Raw genomic sequence first — 27313 nt, 5'->3', positions numbered from 1 at the left:
TCTTCTCTGTGAGTCCCAATGTCTGTAGATCCTTTTTCACCACTCCATCCCGTGTCTTCTCGGGTCTACTCCTTGCACATGTTCCCTCTACAATTAGAGACTGGCATTTCTTGATCCAATAGTCTTCATTCATATGCATTACACAGCCATACCAGTGCAGTTTTTTCTCTTGCACGCTACATCTGATGCTATGTGTACCCAGTTTCTCTCTCAAATCACTTACACACTGTTGGCCACAATAACAGCATTAACGAAAAGATAACATTAGAATAAATTGTGCAAGAGTTCAAATATGGTTATGAAATAGAAATAAAGGGAGAAAGGAAAGAGCAGATGGCTTGTGAGAGTAATGGTTAATATCTGGGAAGTCATCTAATTCTTATGTTACTCTACTTCTGTTTAGACATGCAAGAGATGACCAATTAATTAATTAATGTATTAATTAATGATAATGGTGTTCATTGAGGTTGTTTTGTTTGTAGACAAATTTTATTTGAATATAACATATCTTGACTGGTTTTAGAGTTATAAACAAAGTATATATAAATAAAGCTACGTAAATAAAGGATATAAATAACATAAATTAATAAATAAACACTATAAATAAATAAATAACATAACATAATATAACGAATATAAAGAAATGAAAAGATTTATATAAATAAAGGGAGATAAATTTACCCGAGTTCCATTGTTTCTTGTTGAGTTTCCCTGAAACAGAAAATAAAAAGACATACAATAACACAAGAACATGCACGCACACACACACACACACCCACACAAGGGGGTATGTGTGTGTGTGAGGGTGTGGTGTGTATATTTCGGTGGTGGTGGGCATGCAAATGTAAAAGTGTAGAAATACATGGTGAATATGTTTAATTACTCACCAAACATTTTGACAATTATTTGTGGCAATGTATTGATAGTACTTGAAACTCTCACTAATGGTGGCATAGTCATGCACAAACACATACACACATACATATATATATATATATATATATGCACATACACACATATATAATCATATATATATATATATATATAAACACTTACATACACACATGTATATGTATCCATATATGTATGTCCCTATTAAGCAATGGTAAGTATAAATCAGTTTATCTCACATGTGGCTTGTTGACCTCAATGAATGACAGCCGACTCCAGCATGTGATGTTGAACCCAACATATGATAGTTGACCCCATCATATGACGGTTGGCCCCAGCAACAATATGAATGAATCCCCTAATAACTAACGGACTCAAGAGCACGAATTGTTCCATTTTCTTCCTTTTTGATGAAGGATAAAATAAAAGATAAAATTCACTTTTGCATTTGGCTAGCAACATCTAACCAAAGCAGATAATCCTAATAGCTTTATCTATTTGACAGTTGGTAAAAGAAAGATGAAGAATAAGGGTGAGTCATACTTTAAAAGTGGGGACGGGGTCTTCAACTGGTACAATGGTCTTGGGTCTAGAGAACCAAAGAATATCTGATAGTGCCATCCTTCAATAAAAAAGACTTCAGAAGCCCTTTGAATTTCAAGAGGAGCTCAACACCACATTTGGGCCATAAACCACATTTGTTCCACATGGGAAAATTTCTCTCAAAGGCCCTTCATATTTAGTTTATTTCATAACTATGCTGGAGCACCAACATTTAAATAAAATTACAATAAATCTTACAAGTAGAATTTGGATTGAATCTTTGAAATGAGAACTTACCTTGTAAACACAATTACGATAATTTTCATCACATTCAAAACATCCTGTATGGACTATAGTGCCATCTAGTTTATTGCTGCTCAGTTGCAAATTTGAATGTAGAGAGACTGAGAATTCGGCACTGGATATTTTATCCGTTGGACAGTCAATGATGTTATATGTGATTTCCTGAGCAGGTACTGTTACTATTCTTTCAGTTTGTTCAAATTTCTACAACAATAAAAAGATCTAGATGTATATCTTTACATATGTATGTATGTGTATGTATATATATATATATATATATATATATTATATATATATATATATATATATATATAAATTAAATTAGAGGTATAAACTACAATTAGGCAAATCAAACAGTGAAAAACATAAACCAAAACATGAAAATAAAAAATAATTAATATAATATACAAAATATATAAAATATAAAATTTGAAAATTTAAATTATTTAAATTTAAAATTAAAATTATTAATTTATATTTTCCATTTAATTCTAGAAACAAAATCCTTAATATTATTAAGTTTCAAAATATATTCTTTTCTAGAGGGTATTGGAATATCTTTCAAAGATGAATTCCAAAATAGCGGTTCTATCTTACCTGTAAACTCCATAACTTACGAAATTGAGATATTACACTCAATAAACGTAATTTATCAATATATTAATTATAATAATAATATTAGGGAGTAAATCCAAACTTACAGGGAAAAATTAGATTTAGGATTAAATCTAATTTCACAGTATAAATATAAATTAAATTAGAGATAAAACCCACAATAGGCAAATCAAACAGTGAAAAACATAAACCAAAACATGAAAATAAAAAATAATTAATATAATATACAAAATATATAAAATATAAAATTAAAAAATTTAAATTATTTAAATTTAAAATTAAAATTATCAATTCATATTTTCCACTTAATTCTAGGAAAAAAATCCTTAATATTATTAATAAGTTTCAAAATATATTCTTTTCTAGAGGGTATTGGAATATTCTTCAAAGATGAATGCCAAAATAGTAGTTCTATCTTACCTGTAAATTCCATAAATACGAAATTGAGAAATTTTTCACTCAATAAACGTAATTTATCAATTTAATTAGAGATAAAATATTAGGGAGTAAATCCAAACTTACGGGGAAAAATTAGAGATAAAACCCACTATTAGGCAAATCAAGCAGTGAAAAACATAAACAAAACATAAAAATAAAAAATAATATAATATAATATACAAAATATATAAAATATAAAATTTAAAAATTTAAATTATTTAAATTTAAAATTAAAATTATTAATTTATATTTTCCATTTAATTCTAGAAACAAAATCCTTAATATTATTAAGTTTCAAAATATATTCTTTTCTAGAGGGTATTGGAATATCTTTCAAAGATGAATTCCAAAATAGCGGTTCTATCTTACCTGTAAATTCCATAACTTACGAAATTGAGATATTACACTCAATAAACGTAATTTATCAATATATTAATTATAATAATAATATTAGGGAGTAAATCCAAACTTACAGGGAAAAATTAGATTTAGGATTAAATCTAATTTCACAGTATAAATATAAATTAAATTAGAGATAAAACCCACAATAGGCAAATCAAACAGTGAAAAACATAAACCAAAACATAAAAATAAAAAATAATATAATATAATATACAAAATATATAAAATATAAAATTAAAAAATTTAAATTATTTAAATTTAAAATTAAAATTATCAATTCATATTTTCCACTTAATTCTAGGAAAAAAATCCTTAATATTATTAATAAGTTTCAAAATATATTCTTTTCTAGAGGGTATTGGAATATTCTTCAAAGATGAATGCCAAAATAGTAGTTCTATCTTACCTGTAAATTCCATAAATACGAAATTGAGAAATTTTTCACTCAATAAACGTAATTTATCAATTTAATTAGAGATAAAATATTAGGGAGTAAATCCAAACTTACAGGGAAAAATTAGAGATAAAACCCACTATTAGGCAAATCAAGCAGTGAAAAACATAAACCAAAACATAAAAATAAAAAATAATTAATATAATATACAAAATATATAAAATATACAAAATATATAAGCTTATGTCATAGAATTGTGTATACACACACACACACACACACACACACACACACATATACAATCATTTGTTTAAAGTTTATGCTTTCAAGTAAATGCACTGAATAAAGGACTCAGTATAGATTTTAGTGTGTGTGTGTGTGTGTGTGTGTGTGTGTGTGTGTACTCATAAAATACAAAAATGCAGCCCCAACTTTCACAGACTATATTCCAAATAAGGTATATGTATGCTTATTCAAATTTGGACCTCTGATCTAACATTACTAATTTAACTGATTCTTTGTTGACCTGAGCTTTGCAATTTGCATTTGTTTGCATTGGTTAGTTTTGGTTTGGTTTTTCTGAAATTTCTGTTTTGAATCCTAAAGTAAAGGAAGCCCATTTGTTAGGGTGCTTTTGTGTTAAATCATAGAAAACCAAGAGTAGAAATGGTACATCTTTTTGTTTCAAGCAGTGTAGAAATTCAGAAAACTGCTGATTTTGATAAAAACAAAAGAAAAAATAAAAGTAAAGAAGGACATTGCAATCATATTTTATATCACTCTGTGGTCATTGCTCATATTCATTTTAACCCAGTGTAAAGTTAAAAGAAAACTGAAAGAAGCAAATTTTGTATAGTTTCCAAACCAAAAGAAATCAATATCACAATTAGCAAACTGCTTGGGATATGATAACATTTTTAGGGGTCACTTGATTTATGATCAATGTAGGATAAGAACCCAATTTACCTGTAGTAAAGTAATACTGTACAGTGGGACTGAATCTGGAATATCACAATTAGCAAACTGCTTGGGATATGATAAAATTTTTAGGGGTCACTTGATTTATGATCAATGTAGGATAAGAACCCAATTTACCTGTAGTAAAGTAATACTGTACAGTGGGACTGAATCTGGAAGCATGTGGTTGGGAAGCAACCTTTTTACCACACAGCCATGCCTGCACCTGTATATATATATATATATATATACATACATACATACATACATATATATATACATACATACACACACATATATATACATACATACACACACACATATATATATATATATATATATATATATATATATATATATATATATATATACACACACACATTTTATGATATATATGTATATGTTTTGTGGCAATACATGTTGCATGTGTTGTGTGTAATAAAGTTATGTTACATATTAAAAAATCAAGTTTTATGATTAGAAAAAAACATAAAAGAATACAGATCTTCAAACATGTGCTTCATTTTTAACTTAGGCTTTTAAGAATCCTCTTCGTGAAAATAAATAAATGTGTTTTAAAAATAAAGCAAAAAAACAAAAAAAAAGACTAAATAACATCATGAATTAAACATTATATTAAAATCAGTTTTCCAACATCAGCTTTTGACCTGCAACTGAAAGAAATCATTATTGTTATTATCATTACTTCTACTACTACTACTACTACTGATACTACTACTACTGTTAATACTATTACTACTGTCAGAATCATTAGAACATTAGACTAACTGATCTGTCATATTTGCAAATAGATTTCCATGTTTTGAGTTCAAATCCGACAGTGAAAGAGTAGAGAGATATGGAGCAGATACCATGTGGCATTCTATCCAACATGCCAATGACCCCACAGATGTAGGTTTGTTAATACAGACAATAAATAAATAAATAAATTACAGATGATTTTGATGATTGTTATATAGTTGTTTGCTCACTTTCTGCCCACTGAAATAGCATGAAACTAGCTGAGTATTCCTTAGACATCTGTAACCTTAACATAGTTCTAAGGTAGAATTATCTTGACTTGAGCTATCAAGGCTCGACCTTTAAAATACAAATACAATCCCTTTCATTGGCTTTCATACAATTTCCCTTGACCCACTTTCATTCACAACATAAAGCTAAATAAAGGACCCTTGACCAAGATGTCACACTGCAGGATTGAACCAAAGATTTTGTGATCATGAGGCAAACATTTTAATAACCACTGAGCCATATCCTTTAGTTAGTATTTTGAAATAACAAAGAAAAAAACTTGATATTTCATGTGATTGAGGGTTGACCCATCGTACATCACCTTAGGCATTTGTAACTTTGTGTTATCCAAGGCCTTGTTTGTGAAATGTGATAAACAGAAACTGTGTGAAGCCCATTGGAGGATTGTTTATGCCTTTAGCTGGTGATTAGTAACCCAGTTTACATCACTGCAAGACTCTTCAGTGCTTTAAGCCCTTGGGACACATGCAGCTCCTCTGTCTATGTTTATATGGATATGTATTGCTGGTATTCTTTACAATGATCCAACTACTATTGAAGAACCTAAAAATATCATGGGTCCTGCAACTCAATTTCTGATTATTCTTCTACTATAATTGCTTTGATAAATTGCCTTTTTCAAAAGTGAAGTTTACTTGACCAGCTCTAACAAACTAGCCCAGTTCATATTTTATCAAGATCAGAAGAATGAAAAGTAAATCAGGGTTTTTGTTCAATAATCCACAGATTCTAACAATTTACATTTAATTTAGTATAAGAAAACAATAACATTGCCCCACGCAACTTTCACTGCACCACCCATCTTTCTCTGACTGTTTTACTTCGTTAATTTTGAAAATTTCACTGCCAAAGGCTTAAGGGTCCTCTAATGTTTTAACCTGCATATTTATTGTATAAAATAACTTTATTATATAATCTAAATGCTTTATTTATTGTGAAATATACTTGACAGCAAATCATGCAAACATTTCATAGTCTGAGCAGACAAACCAGCAATTATATTACTCTGGAGAATGGTGAGGGAGATGGACTAAATAAAAAAAAACCATTTGACCTTGCAGGGCTCATACTTGCAGATAGTAATCTCTATCCTGATCAAAGTAAGAAGGGAGATAATGCAGGACACTGGGCAAACCTTCGTAGATTCAAAAAGAAATTTATTGGAGAGTAACTGGTACTTCAACTTGCACTTCTGTTGTTGGGTAATAAAGCCTGGCATTGACTCCAAGTTTACCAGGTTAATCCTGAAGAAAGTCTTGGCAACCCCATGGATTCTCTAGGGACTACCCTACAAGCTAAGATCACTCAGGATTTCTCCCAAAAATGCTTTATGGTTTTACATTAAATGGTTATAGCACTGCTTGAGTTATTTGGAATTATTTCTTTATCTTTGCATTTTTATCAAAAATGTCACTGTTATCCTATAAAATGAGTTACTGGGTATTTCGTTTTTCTTATTAATACTGTTGTCTGTGACTATGTAACTATCGACTAGTCACTTGTGTAAAGGCATGCTAACAGAAAGTAAGTCAAAGGAGAGATTTAGTGGTGGTGGTGCTAGTAGCAAGAGAGAGAACTATAAAGATAAATAAATAGATATATAGAGAGAAAGAGAGAGAAAAATAGAAATACAGTAATCCCTTGACTATTGTGGGTGCATGGCTCAGTGGTTAGAGTGTCGAGCTTACGATTGTGAGGCTGTGAGTTCGACTCACGGACCGGGCTGTGTGTTGTGTTCTTTAGTAAGGCACTTTATTTCACGTTGCTCCAGTTCACTCAGCTGTAGAAATGAGTTGCGACGTCACAGGTGCCAAGCTGTATCGGCCCCTTTGCCTTTCTCTTGGATAACATCGGTGATGTGGAAAGGGGAGGCCGGTGTGCGGAGTGACTGCTGGTCTTCCATAAACAACCTTGCTCAGACTTGTGCCTGGGAGGGTAACTTTCTAGGTGCAATCCCATGGTCGTTCATGACCGAAGGGGGTCTCAATGCGGGTGAAGTAGACATAGCGCTGTACTGTATATTCTTTTTTATTATTTTTATAATTTGTATAGACTTATTTTATTATAAATGTAAAAGAACACCACAGAAGAATCAACATAAGCTTAAATAATAAACAATGATAGTTGAACTGTGATAGGTGAACTGCAATATGGTGGGGGATTACTGCACAAAGATATGTAGATTGAAAGAGTGAGAGAAAGACCGAAAGAGAAAGAAAGAGAGAAGAAAATATGAAAGGAATGATTACATTAAGGAGATATCGATATCATTAGAAAGAGAGAGAAGAAAAGAAAGAGAAAGAGTGTGAAATATAGAAGAGAAAATGAAAGCAAGAGAGAGAAATAAAGAGAATGGACAGTTAAAAATCACCCAAAAGAGAAAACAACAAATGTATCTGGCAATGTTGATGGCCATAGAAATGATGGTTGTGGTAGTGGTTGTGGTTGTGGTAATAGTGGTAGCTGTAGAGGCGGTTGTAGTGGTGGTAGTGGTTGTGGTAATAGTGGTAGCTGTAGAGGCGGTTGTAGTGGTGGTAGTGGTTGTGGTAATAGTGGTGGCTGTAGAGGTGGTTGTAGTGGTGGTAGTGGTTGTGGTAATAGTGGTGGCTGTAGAGGTGGTTGTAGTGGTGGTAGTGGTTGTGGTGGTGGTGGTGGTAGTAGCAGTGGTGGTGGTGGTAATAGTGGTGGCTGTAGAGGCGGTTGTAGTGGTGGTAGTGGTTGTGGTGTGGTAATAGTGGTGGCTGTAGAGGTGGTTGTAGTGGTGGTAGTGGTTGTGGTGGTGGTTGTAGTGATGGTATTGGTAGAGAAGGTGGTGGTGGTTATGGTGGCAGTAGAGTTGGTGATGGTAGTAGTGATGGTTGCAGAGGTGATGGAAGTAGTGGTGGTAGTGGCAGTGGTGGTGGTAGTAGCAGTGGTGGTGGTGGTGGTGGTGGTGGTGGTGGTGGTGGTGGTGGTAATAGTGGTGGCTGTAGAGGCGGTTGTAGTGGTGGTAGTGGTTGTGGTGGTGGTAATAGTGGTGGCTGTAGAGGTGGTTGTAGTGGTGGTAGTGGTTGTGGTGGTGGTAATAGTGGTGGCTGTAGAGGCGGTTGTAGTGGTGGTAGTGGTTGTGGTTGTGGTAATAGTGGTGGCTGTAGAGGTGGTTGTAGTGGTGGTAGTGGTTGTGGTGGTGGTTGTAGTGATGGTATTGGTAGAGAAGGTGGTGGTGGTTATGGTGGCAGTAGAGTTGGTGATGGTAGTAGTGATGGTTGCAGAGGTGATGGAAGTAGTGGTGGTAGTGGCAGTGGTGGTGGTAGTAGCAGTGGTGGTGGTGGTGGTGGTGGTGGTGGTGGTGGTAGCAGTGGTGGTGGTGGTGGTGGTTGTAGTGCTGGTGGCAGTGGTAGTAGTGGTGGTCTTGGTGGTGGTGGTGGTGGTGGTGGTGGTGGTGGTAGTAGTAGTGGTGGTGGTAGTGGCAGTGGTGGTGTTGATATTTGTCACTGGTTGTAGCCCAGGCAGCAATGACTTTGTTGAAGAGAATGGTAAATGTTGATTGTGATGACATTGCGAGATGTCATCATAAAAGAGGCAACATTTTATTGTCCATTCTGGGTGACTGTTAATATTCATTCTCTTTAGAGTGGTTTTAGGATAGAGATGAGTAAATTACACTGTGCAACAATATTTGTATTTTTCACTTTTGTTTTTGGTCAGTGAGTGTTATTTCCTATTTGATTCACTCTAGAAATCAAAGAAATGACAATTATTTCCTTCAAACTTTGCTTTTGAGACGTGGACATCAATGTTTTGAATCTGAGCTATTTTCCATTACATTTCAGACAGATTCAGTGCAGAGTTACTGAAGCAGAAAGGTTGCTATAGCGAATATAGCAAATATTCTCAGATTTGTCATTTACCTGACCATGACCACTTGAGCATGTCCCTTAGTGCATCTCTGATCAAGAGCACAAGTAGTTGGGGAGCTCCAGAGCCATGTGTTGAGAGGAATTCTTTGGGGTTTGAATAAATGTAACAAAAACAAAGTTCAAAGGAAATATTAGCCATTTTTCATACTTTCTAGGGGTCAGCAAATAGGGAATAACAGTTGTTACACAATGACAAAAGTCACGTTACACAGTGTTATATTTTCTAAGAAATGTCCATGGATCCAATTAGGCATTATCATCATTTTTTAATTATTATTATTATTGTTGTTGTTATTAGTTTTATTTCTTTTATCTGTGAAATTAAAGAGAAAGGCAGTAAGTTTTCAACCAACTAAGGCTTAGTCTCAGATTTGATTTCATGTTGGAGATATCAGTTTCACTTCTCCACTGCATATTAGGTTGTTAAGGCCTTTGGTAAAGGCATGAACACCCTGATTTCCTTGCTCCTCTCTTGATCTCCCAGCCTTGGTAAGAAAGAAGGTCATTAAATAGTAGTTTTGATTATTATTATTATATATTACAATGCACTACTACAATATGCAACTACTCGTTAGAAATATGCCTACATCTGCATAAAAAATCTTACCTTGTCACTAAGTTGCTAAAAGAAAAACAAAGAAAAAGTTAAAATGCTCAGACAACACAATAACTAACTTGGTTTGTATTATGTTACAACCTCAGCCTTGGGGTTTCACATAGGTTTCACAACCAGTGAAGAGAGACATAAAGAAAATTTCCAGGCAAATATTGTATCTTCTCAAGACTTATATTATGTGGTAAAATCAATTAGAAGAGGGTTCTGAAATTCCATGGAGAACAACTTGCACAGATGATTTGTTTATAGAAAGGGTATGGCCTGGTCAGCCTGTAATGACATGCATAAGATCTGGTCATCAAATCTAAGTAGAGACTTCAAACTTGAAATATTCAAAGCCACAGTCGAACCAATTCTACTATATGGCTCAGAAACCTGGACGTTATCAAAGAAGCTTGAGAGGCAGTTGGATGGAACCTACACTCGCCTCCTTATGAGAGCTCAAAATCTCTCGTGGAAGTGCCATCCAACTAAAATGCAAATATATGGGAAACTACCACCTATGTCATCTCTTGTGAAAGGTAGGAGAGTCCAGTTTGCTGGACATTGTTGTAGAGCTGAAAAAGAAGTAATTTCTACTCTTCTCCTCTGGAAGCCATCTACTCGCAATACCAGAGGGCGCACACTCTCCTACCCTGATGTAGTCTCCAGGGATACAGGCATCCAGCAACAGGACCTCCGTAATGCCATGATGGACCGTGAAGTCTGGCGTAGCATGGTAAATTCCATTGTCTCAACCATGGTCGAACAATGATGATGATGATGTCTGTGTGGTACATTTGCTCAGTCCCTCTATAAAATTAACATTGCCTGTTCAGATGTATGAAGTACGAAACGTCCAAATGTTGAAATGAACACAGAGCAATGTGAGATGAAGGTTTTGCTCAAGAACACAGCATGATGCTCAGACCAGGAACTGAAACCATGATCTTGGGATCATGTGTGCAACACCTTAACCTTTGGGCTTGCACTCTTGTATATACACATCACAAAAAGTGCCCTGTACAATTTGTGAAGTAGTTGGCATTAGGAAGGGTATGTAACTGTAGAAGCCATGCCAAAGTAGACATTGGAACTCAGTGCAGCTTTCTGGCTTGTCTTTCCATGTCAAATCATCCAACCCATGCCAGCACAGAAAAAGGAACGTTAAATGATGATGACAATGATATATTTAGAGATGGGGAATAGCTTTTCTTTTAGATATGCATTACTGCAAATATGACTGTATTCCAATTTAATCTTTTCTTTTATGGGTTTTCATATTTTCATATCAGCCCCTTGCAGTTTGTTTGAAACAATAATTTTCCTAAATTCATTTTATATGGACATTTCTTAACATCATCATCATCATCATCATCATCAGGATAAAGAGTGTTGTTGACTTCTGTGCTGCCTCTTGTATAATGAGCAACTTTTGTATGAAGATACAAATTCATAATATATATATGATCCCTTAATTAGCAAACTAAAAAGCAATATTAAAAACTTACTTTATGAATTTTGAAAACACATGTTAAATTTTGGTTGCTGGGGACATTTTTTCCATACACAATGAGAGAATCACATGCCATTAATTGTTCATCACAGAATCCATCAGATTCTATTAACATCAACTCTGGAGGTTTTTTTATATTTTCTGAACAGTCAACTCCAGCATACCCTTCACTACATATACAGGTTCCTGTAATAATAATAATAATGATAATAATAATAATAATAATAATAATAATAATAATAATAATAATAATAACAACAACAACAACAACAACAGCAATAACAGCTGGCCTTTGATATGGATATGGGGTTTGAAATCTGACAACAATTATTTATTTATTTTATATCTCAATTTGTGATCAATAGCTCACTGACCAGTCTCTGCTTCATAGCATTTCTGTAAGCAACAGTGACAAAAAAGCTTCTAACATCTAAACAAAGGTTCTTGTCCATAGACCATAATATTTCTTTGGTTTTCTTACATCCTTATAAATTGCTTCAGGATATACACAGAAATAAAGGCAAATAGACATACACACACAGATATACCTGGGGCCTGATACTGTACGGTAGCTTGTCGGATCCTGTCAAATCATACGACTCATTCCAGTATGGAAAACAGACCTTAAATGACAAATATAGGCTTAACACAATAATTTCGACTTACATATTTTTCAATGTGAGGCAATAATAGGAACTTTTGCCTTAAGAGTCCCTTTAATTGAACCCCCAAAATCACATGCTTGTGAAGTAAACCCCTCAACCAAACAGCTAGTCATACATACATTTGCTGCTTGTTGGGCTCCCACCCCACTTCACTGTCACTTGTTAAGGTTATTTATTTATTTATTTATTTATTTGGCAAGGATTAATTGTACAAGAGCTTACCATTTACGCAGGTACCATGGCTTTGACATCGGACAGTAGGACAAAAATGTTGTGTAACATCTAATGGGAGTTGACCATCTTTAGTCCACAAACTTATATTGCTCTGAACGACTAGTTCACATTGTTCCTTAATGCTTTCACTTACAATATGTTCCCACCTTGTATCATCAGTCATCTGTAAAAATAAAATAAGAAAAAAACTGAAGCTATAACTATACTGATCCACAGTATTAAGTGCTAAAGATTGCATTTTCTGTATCTGTTATAAGAATTGTTGTTGTTTAGCCCTGAGTCTGCTTTAAACAATCATACCTACAGTGGAAAGCATTCCAATTATAACCAGTTGTCTGTTTCTAGACAAGTGCCACATCATCATCATCATCATCATCGTTTAGCGTCCGTTTTCCATGCTAGCATGGGTTGGACGGTTCTACTGGGGTCTGTGAAGCCAGAAGGCTTCATCAGGCCCAGTCAAATCTGGCAGTGTTTCTACGGCTGGATGCCCTTCCTAACGCCAACCACTCTGTGAGTGTAGTGGGTGCTTTTTACGTGCCACCCGCACTGGTGCCAGACAGAGCTGGCAAACGGCCACGAACGGATGGTGCTTTTTATGTGCCACCGGCACGAGGGCCAGGCGAGGCTGGCAACGGACACGAAACGGGGCGGTGCTGGCAACGGTCGCGAAACGGAAAGTTCTCTTACATGCTACCGGCACTGGTAACACATCTGCAATTTCCATTGATCGATTTCGATTCTGATCAAAATCATATTATCCAAGGTATTGTTTTTTCTAAGGTGGTAATATGTGATTTGAGAGGGATTAGGCAGCTGTTTATTGCAAGCCAAGTGACTAAGGTTGGAGACTCCATTTAGGGGTTTATCTAACAGGTACCTAATACTTTAGCTTTGGCTTCTTTCTCTCATTGCAGGTGAAATTTCAGAGAAAACTGTGCAGAATCTTGTCAGTTGGACATATTGTTGTTGGAAGATAGACCTAATTGCATGGTTTAACACCACAGCTCCATCTGTAGCTGCTTTTAATGAAGTTCACTTTGTTGCAAGCATTCCAGTCAGAACTCTACTGTTTATTTCTTACCAGTCTCAGACGATATTAGGAATATCTTCCTTCTCCTTAAGTAAGATTTCAAAATCCAAACTTTATCTATAATAATAAATGTGAAATTCTGTCTGTTCATTTGTTCTAAATAGACATATTATATCTTTTTGGAATCAGGATGGTCCCGGGATCGAAAATCTGCCCTTCATTTGGTTCTTGAACATCAAGCATTGGGAACAAGTCTGGATGGGGATTTGTTACATGCTAACACTTGAAAATTCGAATTTAAAAAAAAAGCCCCCAAAATTTGTGAACTTACAAGTTTTTCATTTGAACTAAATTTAAAGTAATATCATATTGATTGGGTACCAATAAATGCTTTATTATTGCTTCCTTTAGTTTATGGCTGTAGGCCCAATTAGCCCATCACAGGAGCTAGCTTAAAAGTTTGCACAGAGTGTAACTTTTAAGCTAGTCTTATATAAGTAGCAATCAACAAATTATGCAAACCATGTGACTGTTCTTAATAATTTGCGATCTCTTGATTTGAAATAAGAACCTTTGGAGAGGTAGCCTCAAACTAAAAACTTGGTTGGGGGCTAGCAACAAAGTTGGCTCTTCTAAAGGTACTCATGGTACCAGGTTAAGTCTATCACTAAAGAAGGACATGACAGGATTTGTACTAGGCTTACAAAGAATAAGTCCTGGTCAATTCCTTTGACTAAAAGACCATTGAAGGCAGTACTCCAACATGGCTGCAGTCAGCTGACTGAAACAAATAAAAGAGTAAAAGAATAAGCCAAAGAGTTTCTTGTTGCCTTCCAATAGTCTTATTTCAAGATACCATCATGTGAACTAGGGACGGGCAATTATTCCACCACAAAATCTGCCTGGCTACTAAAACAGTAAACAATGAATAGAATTACCACAAAACTTTCTAGTTATATTGGTATCTACAATTATGACAATATGCATGTGACTGGTGCTATATTTTATTGAACCCATAAGAATGAAAGTAAAACTAACTGCTGAAGGATTTGAGCTCAGAATATAAAGAACTACAAAACTCTTGAAAAGTATTTTGTCCACAGTTCTAACGCTTCTGCCAATTGACCACAAAATCGCTGAAATATGGACTACAAGGGGTATTCAAAAGAAAGCAGAATTTTGCAATATTTTTTATTCACATAGTTTTCCATTGCCTTCAAAGTATTCTCCATTTGAAGCAATGCATTGTTCCAGGTGTGCACAGTTTGAAGCAGTGCTGGAACTCTTGCAAAATGATGCCTTATAATGCTTCCATAATTTCTTTCTTCACCTCTTCTACATCTGGGAATTCCATTACACCTGCTTTTGTCACCAGTGATGACCTTCAAAAAAAGGTGTGGGTCAACTTTTAACTATTCTTTCAGTTCATGACATGCATTCAGCCATGACTGCTTTTGATCTGTGAGCAAGTGAGGCACAAATTTTGCTGCAACATTTTCGTTTAGAATTCCCCACTCAAAATTTGTTGGCAGGAGCTCCAGGACACATCAGTCATGTCAACAAATTCATCAATTGTTTAGTGATGGTCCTCAAAGGGCAGTTCATGAATTTTCATGATGTTTTCATTCGTTCAGGAGGTCCATGGTCAATTTGAATGAGGTTGGTTTTCAAGCAACAAGTAACCATTCCTAAAGCATGGAAACCACTCATAAACTTGTGTTTTGTTCATGGAAGCATCCTTAGAAGCATGACGACTGTTTTTGGCTGCTGTTTTCCCCAGGAGAAAACAGAATTTCATGGAAGCACACAGTTCCTTTGTTTCAGCCATCACAAAATCAATGATCAGGGGCAAAGCACTGCAAAACAAAGACACACATGGTAGTAGGATCCCACTGGACAACACTGGTTGGCAAACTGATTCCTGACTGATGTATCAAGTGGCTTCTAGTGGCATAAGCCTGAACCACAACACGCTTGTCTCAGAGAATGCCTTCAGTTACTTTCAGGCATACAATGTTCCAAAAACTGATTTACATTGTCGAAAATATATCAGAATAAGTCAAAATCCGAAAACAGAACTAAAATTCCCCCAGTATATTACTGATTATTGTACTTGAATCATCGATTTTATTTTTATTTTTTTTCAATTTTGATGGAATGAAATGCAAAGACAAACCCTGATGGAATTTTGCACCTAGAAATCACAAAAGAAAAAACAAATGTAACGTTGCAATGTGTTCATTCTTCATCAATAACACACTTGGAAGACAAGTAGCCACTGCCGCCCCCACCCCAACACTATCACCACCAACCACCACCATAACCATCAAAGAAACAATATTGTAACTCACTGTCTTTGAAAACAAAACCATCTGAGCCACTACAACACAACAACAACAAACTAAAAAAAGATACATATAATCTAAACCAGGATTACCCAGGCTAGTAATAGAGACACATTTCTCCGTTCTACATCTTTGCATTAGATTCAAACTTACCTGAATGTCCTCAATACAGGATTTTATACCAAATTCATAGTAAACACCTTTGAAAGACTTGCAGCTTTGAATTACTTTATATGGGCGTCTGCATGTGTAGTCAACATCATTGAACGTTTTTCCACTATTTGTTGGCCAACCATATATCTAAAATGAGAAATCACATTAACAATAAACAAATTTGAGATTTGCCAGAAAATTAATTGGTTAAACACAAATGTTCACACAACTGCATCATCACCATCATTTTTTTTGTCTGTTTCTTTTTTATGCTGTCATGGGTTGGATGACACTTCTTAAGGAAATAATCTAAGGCTTGGAGCCATTCCTGTTACCAATCTTTCCATTTTCTTCAAGATATCTTTTGTATCACTTAGTCCTTTCACATCAAACTGTTGATAAAGAGACATGAGGACAGCTGTATAAAGAAGCACTGGTTCCTTAAAGTGAATGGAACTTGTGGAAGATAGAGACCCCAGAAGATATGGGATGAAGTAGTGAAGGCTGGTCTCAAGATGTTGAGCCTTACAAAAATGACAAAGGACAGAGAAGATCAGAAATTCACTGTGTGTGAGGAGATTGTCTATCACAGAAAAAGTGAGATCCCAAAAGCATTATGTTCATACCTATTTCTTTATTACCCACAAGGGGCTAAACACAGAGGGGACAAACAAAGACAGACATAGGTATTAAGTCGATTACATCAACCCCAGTGCGTAACTGGTACTTAATTTATCGACCCCGAAAGGATGAAAGGCAAAGTCGACTTCGGCGGAATTTGAACTCACAACGTAACGCAGACGAAATACCACTATGCATTTCGCCCGGCATGCTAACATTTCTGCCAGCTCGCCGCCTTCATATGTTCATACCTGTACATGCTGGGTCCTGCTCCTGTACCCAATCTGCTCCGATCAAGCTCTCCCACACATCTCGTCCTCTTCACACCCAACCCTCTGTCACTCTTCTAACTATGACGGTACTTAGCTGCTGTAATTGCACGTGAACAAAATCAACACATATTTCATTCCAATCCTTTTTGCACTACCAGTTACCCACTTTTCCCTCCAGAACTACTTCCTTTGAAACTTCATCTCTCATTCCCATTATTATCCCTCTCCACACTACTTTATGCTGGTCATCCCTTTTTCTGTGCTTTCAGTTATCTTGCCCTCCCACCTGAACTACATCTTTGGACTGCCACACCCCATCTTCAACAGATCTCAAAGGTGCTATGATTTCTAATACATTCTTCACTCTCTCATTCATGATCACCACTGTCAGTGTTGCCTTACCCACTATAAGCCACCGTTATGTAACTTCAGCTGAAGCACACTGATACCTTGTCACCATCATCTTTATCTTCTCTTCAGCTACTCCTACCCACCCTTATATATATATGCATAATTCTAAGGGTGAGTAAGCTCTGTTTTGTACTCTGTTATGTTCTTGATGGAATATACCTTAAATATATATATATCATCATCATCATCATCATCACCGTTTAACATCCGTTTTCCATGCTAGCATGGGTTGGACGGTTCAACTGGGGTCTGGGAAGCCAGGAGGCAGCGCCAGGCCCAGTCGGATCTGGCAGTGTTTCTACAGCTGGATGCCCTTCCTAACGCCAACCACTCCGAGAGTGTAGTGGGTGCTTTTTATGTGCCACCTGCACAGGTGCCAGACGAGGCTGGCAAACGGCCACGATCGGATGGTGCTTTTTACGTGCCACCAGCACAGAGGCCAGACGAGGCTGGCAACGGCCACAATCAGATGGTGCTTTTTATGTGCCACCGGCACGGAGGCCAGTCGGGGCGGCACTGGCAACGACCACGTTCGGACGGTTCTCTTACATGCCACCGGCACTGGTATCTCAGCTACAATTTCCATTGATGTTGATATATATATATATATATATGATGATGATGATGATGATAGTTAATCCAAACAAGAAAGCACAAAAAAACACAGCAACGCGAGGACGTGGAACAAATATAGTATTATTGGATGCACAGGAAAGAAGGAGGGTTTAACGTTTTGAGTGGAGCTCTTCGTCGGAAACATAGGAGAAGGAAAGATCCAGAGAAGGGAAGACAGAGGAAAAAAAAATCGCCAACGGTACACACGAAGTCACATTACATAAAGTATATTCCATCAGGAACATAACAGAGTTATGAAATAGCTGGTAGTATTATGATATACTTCCAACAGAGATGGATGTGTTAACATTGAAGTTAAAGGGGTTTTTTTTATCTAATGGGGACAGCAATTGAATATCACCTGAAGAAATACAACTAGATCCCATCATACAGGTAAACCATTGCATAATTAAATACCTGTATATATGATGAAATAAGTGCCAGTCAAGTCCTGGGACTGATGTTATTGACTTGTCCCCTCCCCACAAATTTCAGGGCCTCGTGCCTACAGTAAAATGATTATTAACAGTGGAGGTGGTTGCTCCAAAAGTATAGCTGCCAAGGTAACACTGGGTTAGAGAAGTTATTACGTCTGCTGACAACAAAGGTCTTCTCCCTCAGAATGACAGGCAGATTGTACATTCAACCATTAGTATTTAATAATGGAAGGCAAGGTTTACGATATTGGAAGAATATCGTCTCCTTCCATCATTCTCTTTGTTCTTTATGTAGTTCAGGCTTCCAGCAGGCAAAGAGAAAGACCAAGTACAACTGCTATTTACAACTGGTTTATTTACAAGAAAAATGAAATTTGCTGCTCTCAGCTACCATCTTAAGCTCCGATAGTGTGGGCACATTGCCTCTGGGGATAGACAGGCAGAAAGCCACAGCCAGTGGTGTTGTTCAGCTAGTGCTGCTGTGTTGTGGTGCCGAAGAAAAGGCTGGTCTGAATCGGTTTCCCGTTTGTATAGTTTCCGTTGTGAGCCTCGTTGTGATCTCACGCATGGCAAATGGATGCAGGTGAGGTCTCACTCCAGTCTCAGAGATGGCAATGGGTGCCGTGAGATCTCATCCAATATGGCACTGGTTGCTTGTGCCGCTACAAGTACCTAATTTTCTCTAATTTCATCCTTTATTTAGTACCAACTAAACTCTCTCAGTTGGGTCACTTCTAATAGCATATCTGCTCTTGCTCACCACATCCCATTTCTTCCACAAAATTTTTTTTCCTTTCACCAATCCATTCTGGTCAGTCAATAATCGTCACTCTCATCTGTTCCCTTCTTCAATCAAGTGAGTCAAAATGTACACTCTAAGTAAATTGGGTACTCTATAAACTTACAATGCTCTCCATCTCCTGGTGGAGCTAGTGTTCAGTGTAGCAAAGCACTCTCCCCACGCCATGCACCTTCAAGAGAGACAGGTAAGCGAATAGAAGAAGAGTAAGGTTCAGAGTTACCTTTAGCTCTGTCACACTGAGGACTATTCAACTTCCCTAGTATTGGTTCCACAAGAAAGTGCACACAATACTTTGTAAAAAGGATGGTAAAGGAGAAAGTTTAATGTTGTGAGGTCTCTTTCGTCCTATCAATCTGTCTGGTGCTGCTATCTTGAGAAAATGCTCATAGTACACTGTGTAAAGTGGATGGAGACAGGAAAGGCATCCAGCTACAGAAATCAAACCAGATGACATGAGTCCCAGTCTAGGAGAATTGTGGTGGAGGCGCAATGGCCCAGTGATTAGGGCAGCGGACTCGCGGTTTCGATTCCCAGACCGGGCGTTGTGAGTGTTTATTGAGCGAAAACACCTAAAGCTCCACGAGGCTCCGGCAGGGGATGGTGGTGATCCCTGCTGTACTCTTTCACCACAATTTTCTCTCACTCTTACTTCCTGTTTCTGTTGTACTTGTATTTCAAAAGGCCGGCCTTGTCACTCTCTGTGTCACACTGAATATCCCCGAGAACTGCGTTAAGGGTACACGTGTCTGTGGAGTGCTCAGCCACTTACACGTTAATTTCACAAGCAGGCTGTTCCGTTGATTTGGATCAACCGGAACCCTCGTCGTCGTAACCGACGGAGTGCTTCCATTCCAGGAGAATTGTGGCACAAAATGAGAAATGACTTGGACAGTCATGTCATGACTTATGCATACTAGCAAGGGAAGCAGACATAAAATGATGATGATCATTACACACACACACACACACACACACACACACACACACACACACACACACACACACACACACATTTATGTTACACACTCACATTAAAAATATACATGTTGCTTACCTTGGGAACATATGCATCATCGTAAGTGAATGGTGGATCTAGCTTCAGATTAACCATCTTCAGGCATTTAGCAGGGAAAGTGAGTCGTTGCTTCAGGTCTTCTGTGATATCTTTACCTAAGTTAATAAGGAAAATTATTTTTTATTCACTAATGTAATTGGAGAATATTTTCCGACCAAAAGATTAGCAACCTAGTATTATAGCTCTTTCGTTAACCTTGCTCATACCTGAAAAATGGTCAGCGACAGAGGCCTTACATATAAAAATATACGATAAGAGGAAATAATTTATGTATATGAGAAACTAGAAAAATAATCTCTTACCATCATTTTCAAATGGACAGAGAAATATGTCTCTGTTATTGTCACAAGTGCTACTTCCTGATTCACAAGAGCAATACAATGGTACTTCATCTATTTCAAAATCTTCCTCTCCTTCTGGGCAGAAGCCATTATAGATTGTGTCTTTTAGATCAACTCTGCAATGTTGATAGGTGTGTGGATTAATATAGTTAAATAAGTGAAACAAATGTGGCTGTGGGGTAAGGGGCTTGCTTCTCATCCACAAGTCCCACTGCATGGTACCTTAACCCTTTAGTGTTCAGACTACTCTGTTAAATGTAATATTTTTTTACTTAAATTATTTTTAATTAATCATACATTATCTTATAGCTTTGAGGTTTCAATGACGTGATTGTTCATTTTTAGAATGTCAATGTAGGTTAGGTGTGAGAGCCCTGATCTGGTCAGTTTAAACATAAAATTGGTTGAAAACTTCGGCCGAATATGGCCAGTTTAAACACTAAAGGGTTAAACAAGTGACTTCTACTTTAGCTTTGGGTCAAGCAAAGCCTTGTGAGTGGATTTGGAAGATGGAAACAGAAAGAAGCCTGTTGTGTATGCTTGTATAGCGATCAATTTAAACAAGCTTTCATTGAGGTTATTCCTCTCCCATTTCTGTCCCATTCAAACAATCCACACATAAACATGGTGCATTATCCAACAACAATGAATTTCCTACTGACAGGGCAACCAAAGTGGAAGAAGAGTATATCTAGGCACTCACAAATATTTTTTTTATTAATGTACAAACAAAAACAAAACAAAAATAAATGCTTTCGTTTTACAGTTCTCAAGAAAAAAGAAAAGGAACTGCTGAATGTCGCAGTTTTTTATGAAATTTTTCATTGTTGCATGGACATTGTTTTCCCAACAATTGCAAACAGAACTGCAAACAAGCAAGCAGGCAGGCAGGCAGGTAAGTAGGTAGGTAAATAGGTAGGTAGGTAGGTAGGTAGATAAATAGATAGGTAGGCAGACAGAAAGATAGATAGATAGATAAACAGACAGACAGACAGACAGACAGACAGACTGGCAGAAACTTCAATACTGCCTATGAAGATTTTTCACATCTCAAGAATCAAATGTTTCAGAAAAATATACAATTCCATCATAATTTTTTTTCAAAATAACCATAGAATTTCTATGGATTCTGCTAGTAGTAGTAGTAGTAGTAGTAATGATAATATTAATAACAATTATTATTTCTACTCTAGGCACAGGGCCTTGAAAATTTTGTGGGGAAAGTAGGGCAGTCAATTACATCAACCCCAGTGTGTAGCTGGTACTTATTTCATTGACCTCGAAGGATGAAACGAAAAATCGACCATGGCAGAATTTGAACATAGAAAGTAGCGGCAGATGAAATACCACTAAGCATTTGCCCAGCAAGCTAACAGTTCTGCCAGCTCACTGCTCAGTTTACTTCCTTCTTGAGCCATACAAGGCTCATGAGGGCCGGTTTCCTGGTTTCAGTGCACACTCCCCACCTGGACAGGATACCAGTTCATGGCAGGATTACTCATTTTAGCCAGCTGAATGGCATGAAGTGTTTTGCTCAAAAACACAACGTGTCAACCGCTCCAAAAATCAAAATCACAACCTTTTGATCATAAGTCCAACACCCAAGCCACAAAGCCACACACCTCCACAATAATAATAATAATAAAAATAATAATAATAATAATAATAATAATAATAATAATAATAATAATAATAATAATAATAAATATTCAGACAAATACATAACAAAAACACCAGGACTTACAAACACATATAACATACAGAAAATTGCACTACTAGGCACTGCACACATCCTACGCAGAACACTTTCCATACAATAACCATCAGAGCATCACAACAAATCACAGCACATACCCAAGGCACACAGAGCTGCGCTCGGTAGTGAAGTGAAAGCATGCTATAAAAATAAAACTACTGAATAATAATAATAATAATAATAATAATAATAACAACAACAAGAATAATAATGATAATAATAATAATAATAATAATAATAATAATAACAATAATAATAATAATAATAATAACAACAACAAGAATAATAATGATAATAATGATAATAATAATAATAATAATAATAATAATAATAATATAATAATAATAATAATAATAATAATAACAATAATAATAATAATAATAACAACAACAAGAATAATAATGATAATAATAATAATAATAATAATAATAATAATAATAATAATAATGATGATGATAATAATAAACAACTGTCTTCTCATTATCATCAACTTACACTTACCGCCATGTCAGAGAGAATGTATCTGGTCGCAGTTCGTTACTTTTATAAACAGTGCCATCAGCAAGTGTTAAATCATTATTTTTGTCATCATCAAAAGTTCCACATAAGCCTGTAACAAATTGCAATAACTTGTGAGTCATGCATGATACCATTAGTAAAATGAGTGTAATTAATTTCATTATCATTATCATAAGCCAATGGGGGACTTCACTGTGATTGCTTGACCAGAAAGAAATAGGAGACAATTTCACCTCCACCAGTTTAAATAAGAACATATTGAACTCTGTAGTCATAGATATTGGGTTGTCTGGAAAGTTCGTGCCGATTTATAGTAGCTTACCTTTTGACTTATCTTAGAACGTGGTTGAGTCCATAAAATAGGATTTGACTAAACCTCTATTAAGAGCACAGATTAAGCTGTCTTTTCTTGGAAGAAGGTTTATGTTCCTATAACCTGTGTTAATTCTGTAACCCTTTAAAATGTAAGGCCCAACATTCAAAGATCATGCTCCTGGCATCAGTCACAACTATGATTTCATGAGTGCCATTTACAGGACACTGGCAACAGCTATGGCTACAATTTCACTTGGCTTGATGAGTCTTCTCAAGCACAACACATCACCAAAGGTCTCAGTCATTTGTTATCGCCTCCACGAGGCCCAATATTTGAAGATCATACTACTGGCAACAGCCAGAAAAAAGATTTTACATGGTTATCATTAGGCCTAACTCATCGTAAAGTCAATACCACCACGACCGATATCCAAACTACAGTGGAGGAGGCTAGCCACTGGATTTGGTTAAAAAGAGATGATGAGCGATGAGCAATGGCTAGAAGAATATTGAGCTTTATTTGATAACCAGCCGATCTAGCAGGCGGGGCCTCATATCAGTGAGAGGTAGGCCTCGAAATGGCGCGCATTCTCTCCTGATGACCCCATACACTTGCTGGCTTCCGGTATGCGGAGTTTTTGACTGGTAGCACTTGCATGTGCAAGTTGTTTGCAAGACATCTATATAGTAAAATAGAGCTTGAAGAAATACAGGTGAATATCTCAGGGTCTCATGACAAAGGTTGGCAGCTGTTTCAGCAATTAATTATCTATACAAACCAATGCATAAAGAGGAAACAGTTTCTTCAGCCACCTGAAATAATTGTAACAACATTATCTTCATTTCTTTTTTGTCTGATTACTATATATCTTTTTTATATATAAAAGAGAGGTTGTGTGTCTGTCTCTTACGATTTAGATTCCTAACTACTCCCACATTTTGCGGTGATTCATATCGAGCCCTTCTGGGTATTAGCGCATCTACGATGAGTCTACGATTTAAAAAAAAATTACCATCATTTTTTTCCATTTTAATGCATTTTTTTCGCTATTATATAAGGGAAGTAACTCTCTAAAAATGTCTACGATGAGTCAACGATTTAAAAAAAAATTTACCATCATTTTTTTTCCATTTTTAATGCATTTTTTTGCTATTTTTTGGCTATAACTCTCTAAAAATGCTTAAGTAGTTATTTCCCTTACAAACCCGAGCAACGCCGGGCGATACTGCTAGTTCTTCTATAAATCTAAATGTAAATCCACTCCCCACAAATTACACCCACATACAAACCTCCATGATCATTAACACACACCCCTCTATATCTCTTCTATCAACCTTACCTCATCACTTTATAAGATAAATATTAATTTTTAAATTTATTTTTAAACCATAACCTAATAAATCCCCTAATATTTAATTCTGGCTGTGTGGTAAGTAGCTTGCTAACCAGCCACATGGTTCCGGGTTCAGTCCCACTGCGTGGCATCTTGGGCAAGTGTCTTCTGCTATAGCCCTGGGTCGACCAATGCCTTGTGAGTGGATTTGGTAGACGGAAACTGAAAGAAGCCTGTCGTATATATGTATATATATATATATGTGTGTGTATATGTTTGTGTGTTTGTGTTTGTCCCCCTAGCATTGCTTGACAACTGATGCTGGTATGTTTACGTCCCCGTCACTTAGCAGTTTGGCAAAAGAGACCGATAGAATAAGTACTGGGCTTAGAAAGAATAAGTCCCGGGGTCGATTTGCTCGACTAAAGGCGGTGCTCCAGCATGGCCGCAGTCAAATGACTGAAACAAGTAAAAGAGTAAAAGAGAGAGTATTCCTAATTAATTTAACATTCAACTAATTTCTCCATTCACCACTACCTACACACCCATAACCCCATATCTAAAAATATTTCTGCAGCCACTGACACAAGCATTAACTACTTGATTTCTTCTCCAACCCCTAAAGACTAGAAGAATACCACTGGTACTTACTATTCTCTTTGAATTCCATTCATGTTACTTTATTTTATTTATTTTGATTTATTTTTTATATTACCTTCCTTTACCTCCTCCTCTCTCCTTGTTTACCCTTATATATTTATTTATTTATCCCCTTGGTTATTTTTGTACATTAGCTTCAAGGTTCATCCAAGACTGGGACCACGGGCCATACGTCCCCTGCCCAATTCAAGATCACAGCATAAATGTACACTGCAACATAATTTCTTTTCCTCAACAGGCCCTGCCCTATTTAACATTGTCCCGAAAGAGATCAAAGAGGAAAAGGATCCCATTAACTTTAAATGAGTTTGGATAGATTCCTTCAAAGAATACCAGATAAGCTACCCATAATTGGATACAACTCACCCAACAAAAACTCACTACTTGAATGGACCATAAACAAAACATATCTAAGTTTATCTAAGTTTATATTCTTGGACACTATATTTTTATATACCTTACTTTATCCTTAATGCCAATCCTTAATTTCCTTTCTCTCTCTCTCTCTCTCTCTCTCTCTCTCTCTCTCTCTCTCTCTCTCTCTCTCTATCTCTCTTTCTATTTATTTATTTTTCTTTCTTTTTTACCACTTAATAGCCACCCCTGCTACCATTCTGCTACCATGCTTCCTTCTCCAGCTCATGAACCAGAGCTCTCTCTCTCTCTCTCCCTCATAAATGTCTAGTGCTCCACAAACTGATTGAGACATGCAATGTTTACATGGTAACTTGCCCTGCTAGAAATAGTAGCCAGATCTCTTTCAATTAACACCTTACTACCTTGAAAAAAGGAAGGACATAATGCACAATGTTCTATGCTCCTATTGTTGCTGCCATCACTTGTTATCAAATAAATATAATTTGGTAGCATGACATAAAGACCCTCTCAGCCCTAACACACTTCACCCAGCAGAGCATCTATGATGTAACAGTTGGAGGGAGAGAAGGTTGCACCAGTACATGGCTGATGTTCATTTCAACCAAGTAGGTTGAAGCAACATGAATTGAAAAGGACACAACATGCTGTCCTGCCCAAGAATTGAACCCACTACATAATGAGCACAGCACTTTAACCATAGCATAGCAATGGCTGGAACACATTTCATTATAAATCTGTGGATTGGTGATGAGCAATAACAACAGCAACAACAATAAAAGCAAAAAAAGAAAAATCTGTTGTCCTCCTCCTCATGAACATCATCATTTAAACATCCCTTTTCCACGCTGGCATGAGTTGAATGGTTTGACAGAAGCTGACCAGCTGGAAGGTTGATCAGGTTCCATGTCTGTTCTGGCGTGGTTTCTATGGCTGAATGCCCCTCCTAACACCAACCACTTTACAGAGTGTACTGGTGCTTTTATGCAGCACTGGCACAAGAACTTTTAACATGGCACCAGTACATACAAGCCAGCAAGATTAGGGATGCTCAGCTGGAGAGGGTTGCTGGGGACAAGCCAACCTATTTGCAATGACGACCAGTGGAGGCACATGGCCTAATGGTTAGAGCAGCAGATTTGCGGTCAAGGGATTGCAGGTTCAAATCTCAGACCGGGAGATGTGTTTGTTTATGAGCAAAACACCTAAGCTCCACACGGCTCTGGCAGAAGGTAATGGCAAACTTCTGCTGACTCTTTCACCACAACTTTCTCTCACTCTTTCCTCCTGCATCTTGCAGCTCACCTGTGATGGACCAGCGTCCTGTCCAGGTGGGGAACCTATACACCAAGGAAACCGGCCCTTACTTAGCTTGATGTGTCTTTTCAAGCACAGCAAACTGCCAGGCGTCTTGATATCCCTTCTCTGAGTCCTGTCTGTAGATCTTTTCTTACCACTTTGTCTAAAATCTTCCTGGATCTACCCCTTCCACATGTTCCCTCTACAATTACAGATTGGCACCTCTTGATGCAACTGTCCTCATTCGTATGCAAATAAATATTAGAGACTCACCTTCAGTTTGATTGAAATCAGCCGTTGATGGCTTTATCCAAATATTAATGAAGTCAGTGATGTATGTATTCGATGGTCGGATGATGATCTTTGTTCCAGTTGGTAAAGTTGACTGTAACATTAAATATTTAATAAATTTCTGAGAAATCATTTCTATTGATTGTCTTAGGTG

The 27313-nt window shown here is 36.6% G+C and overlaps 1 protein-coding gene across 1 annotated transcript in view; it reads right to left on the bottom strand.

The window, feature by feature from the left end:
- LOC115223111 overlaps nt 1–27313 on the bottom strand; it is a 305641-nt gene that overhangs the window by 184086 nt on the left and 94242 nt on the right. The window contains exons 28-36 of the mRNA XM_036512142.1: nt 27142–27253; nt 22868–22976; nt 20572–20726; nt 20249–20364; nt 16037–16183; nt 12494–12668; nt 11602–11792; nt 1732–1941; nt 682–711 (exon numbers count right to left, since the gene is read on the bottom strand). Coding sequence (XP_036368035.1) covers nt 682–711; nt 1732–1941; nt 11602–11792; nt 12494–12668; nt 16037–16183; nt 20249–20364; nt 20572–20726; nt 22868–22976; nt 27142–27253 — 1245 coding nt within the window. The remainder of the gene's footprint in view (nt 1–681; nt 712–1731; nt 1942–11601; nt 11793–12493; nt 12669–16036; nt 16184–20248; nt 20365–20571; nt 20727–22867; nt 22977–27141; nt 27254–27313) is intronic.

This window comes from Octopus sinensis, linkage group LG22 (genome assembly GCF_006345805.1).
Source record: "Octopus sinensis linkage group LG22, ASM634580v1, whole genome shotgun sequence".
Taxonomy (NCBI): domain Eukaryota; kingdom Metazoa; phylum Mollusca; class Cephalopoda; order Octopoda; family Octopodidae; genus Octopus; species Octopus sinensis.
The sequence above is the reverse complement of the archived record's forward strand: the minus strand, read 5'-3'. Positions and strand labels throughout refer to the sequence as shown.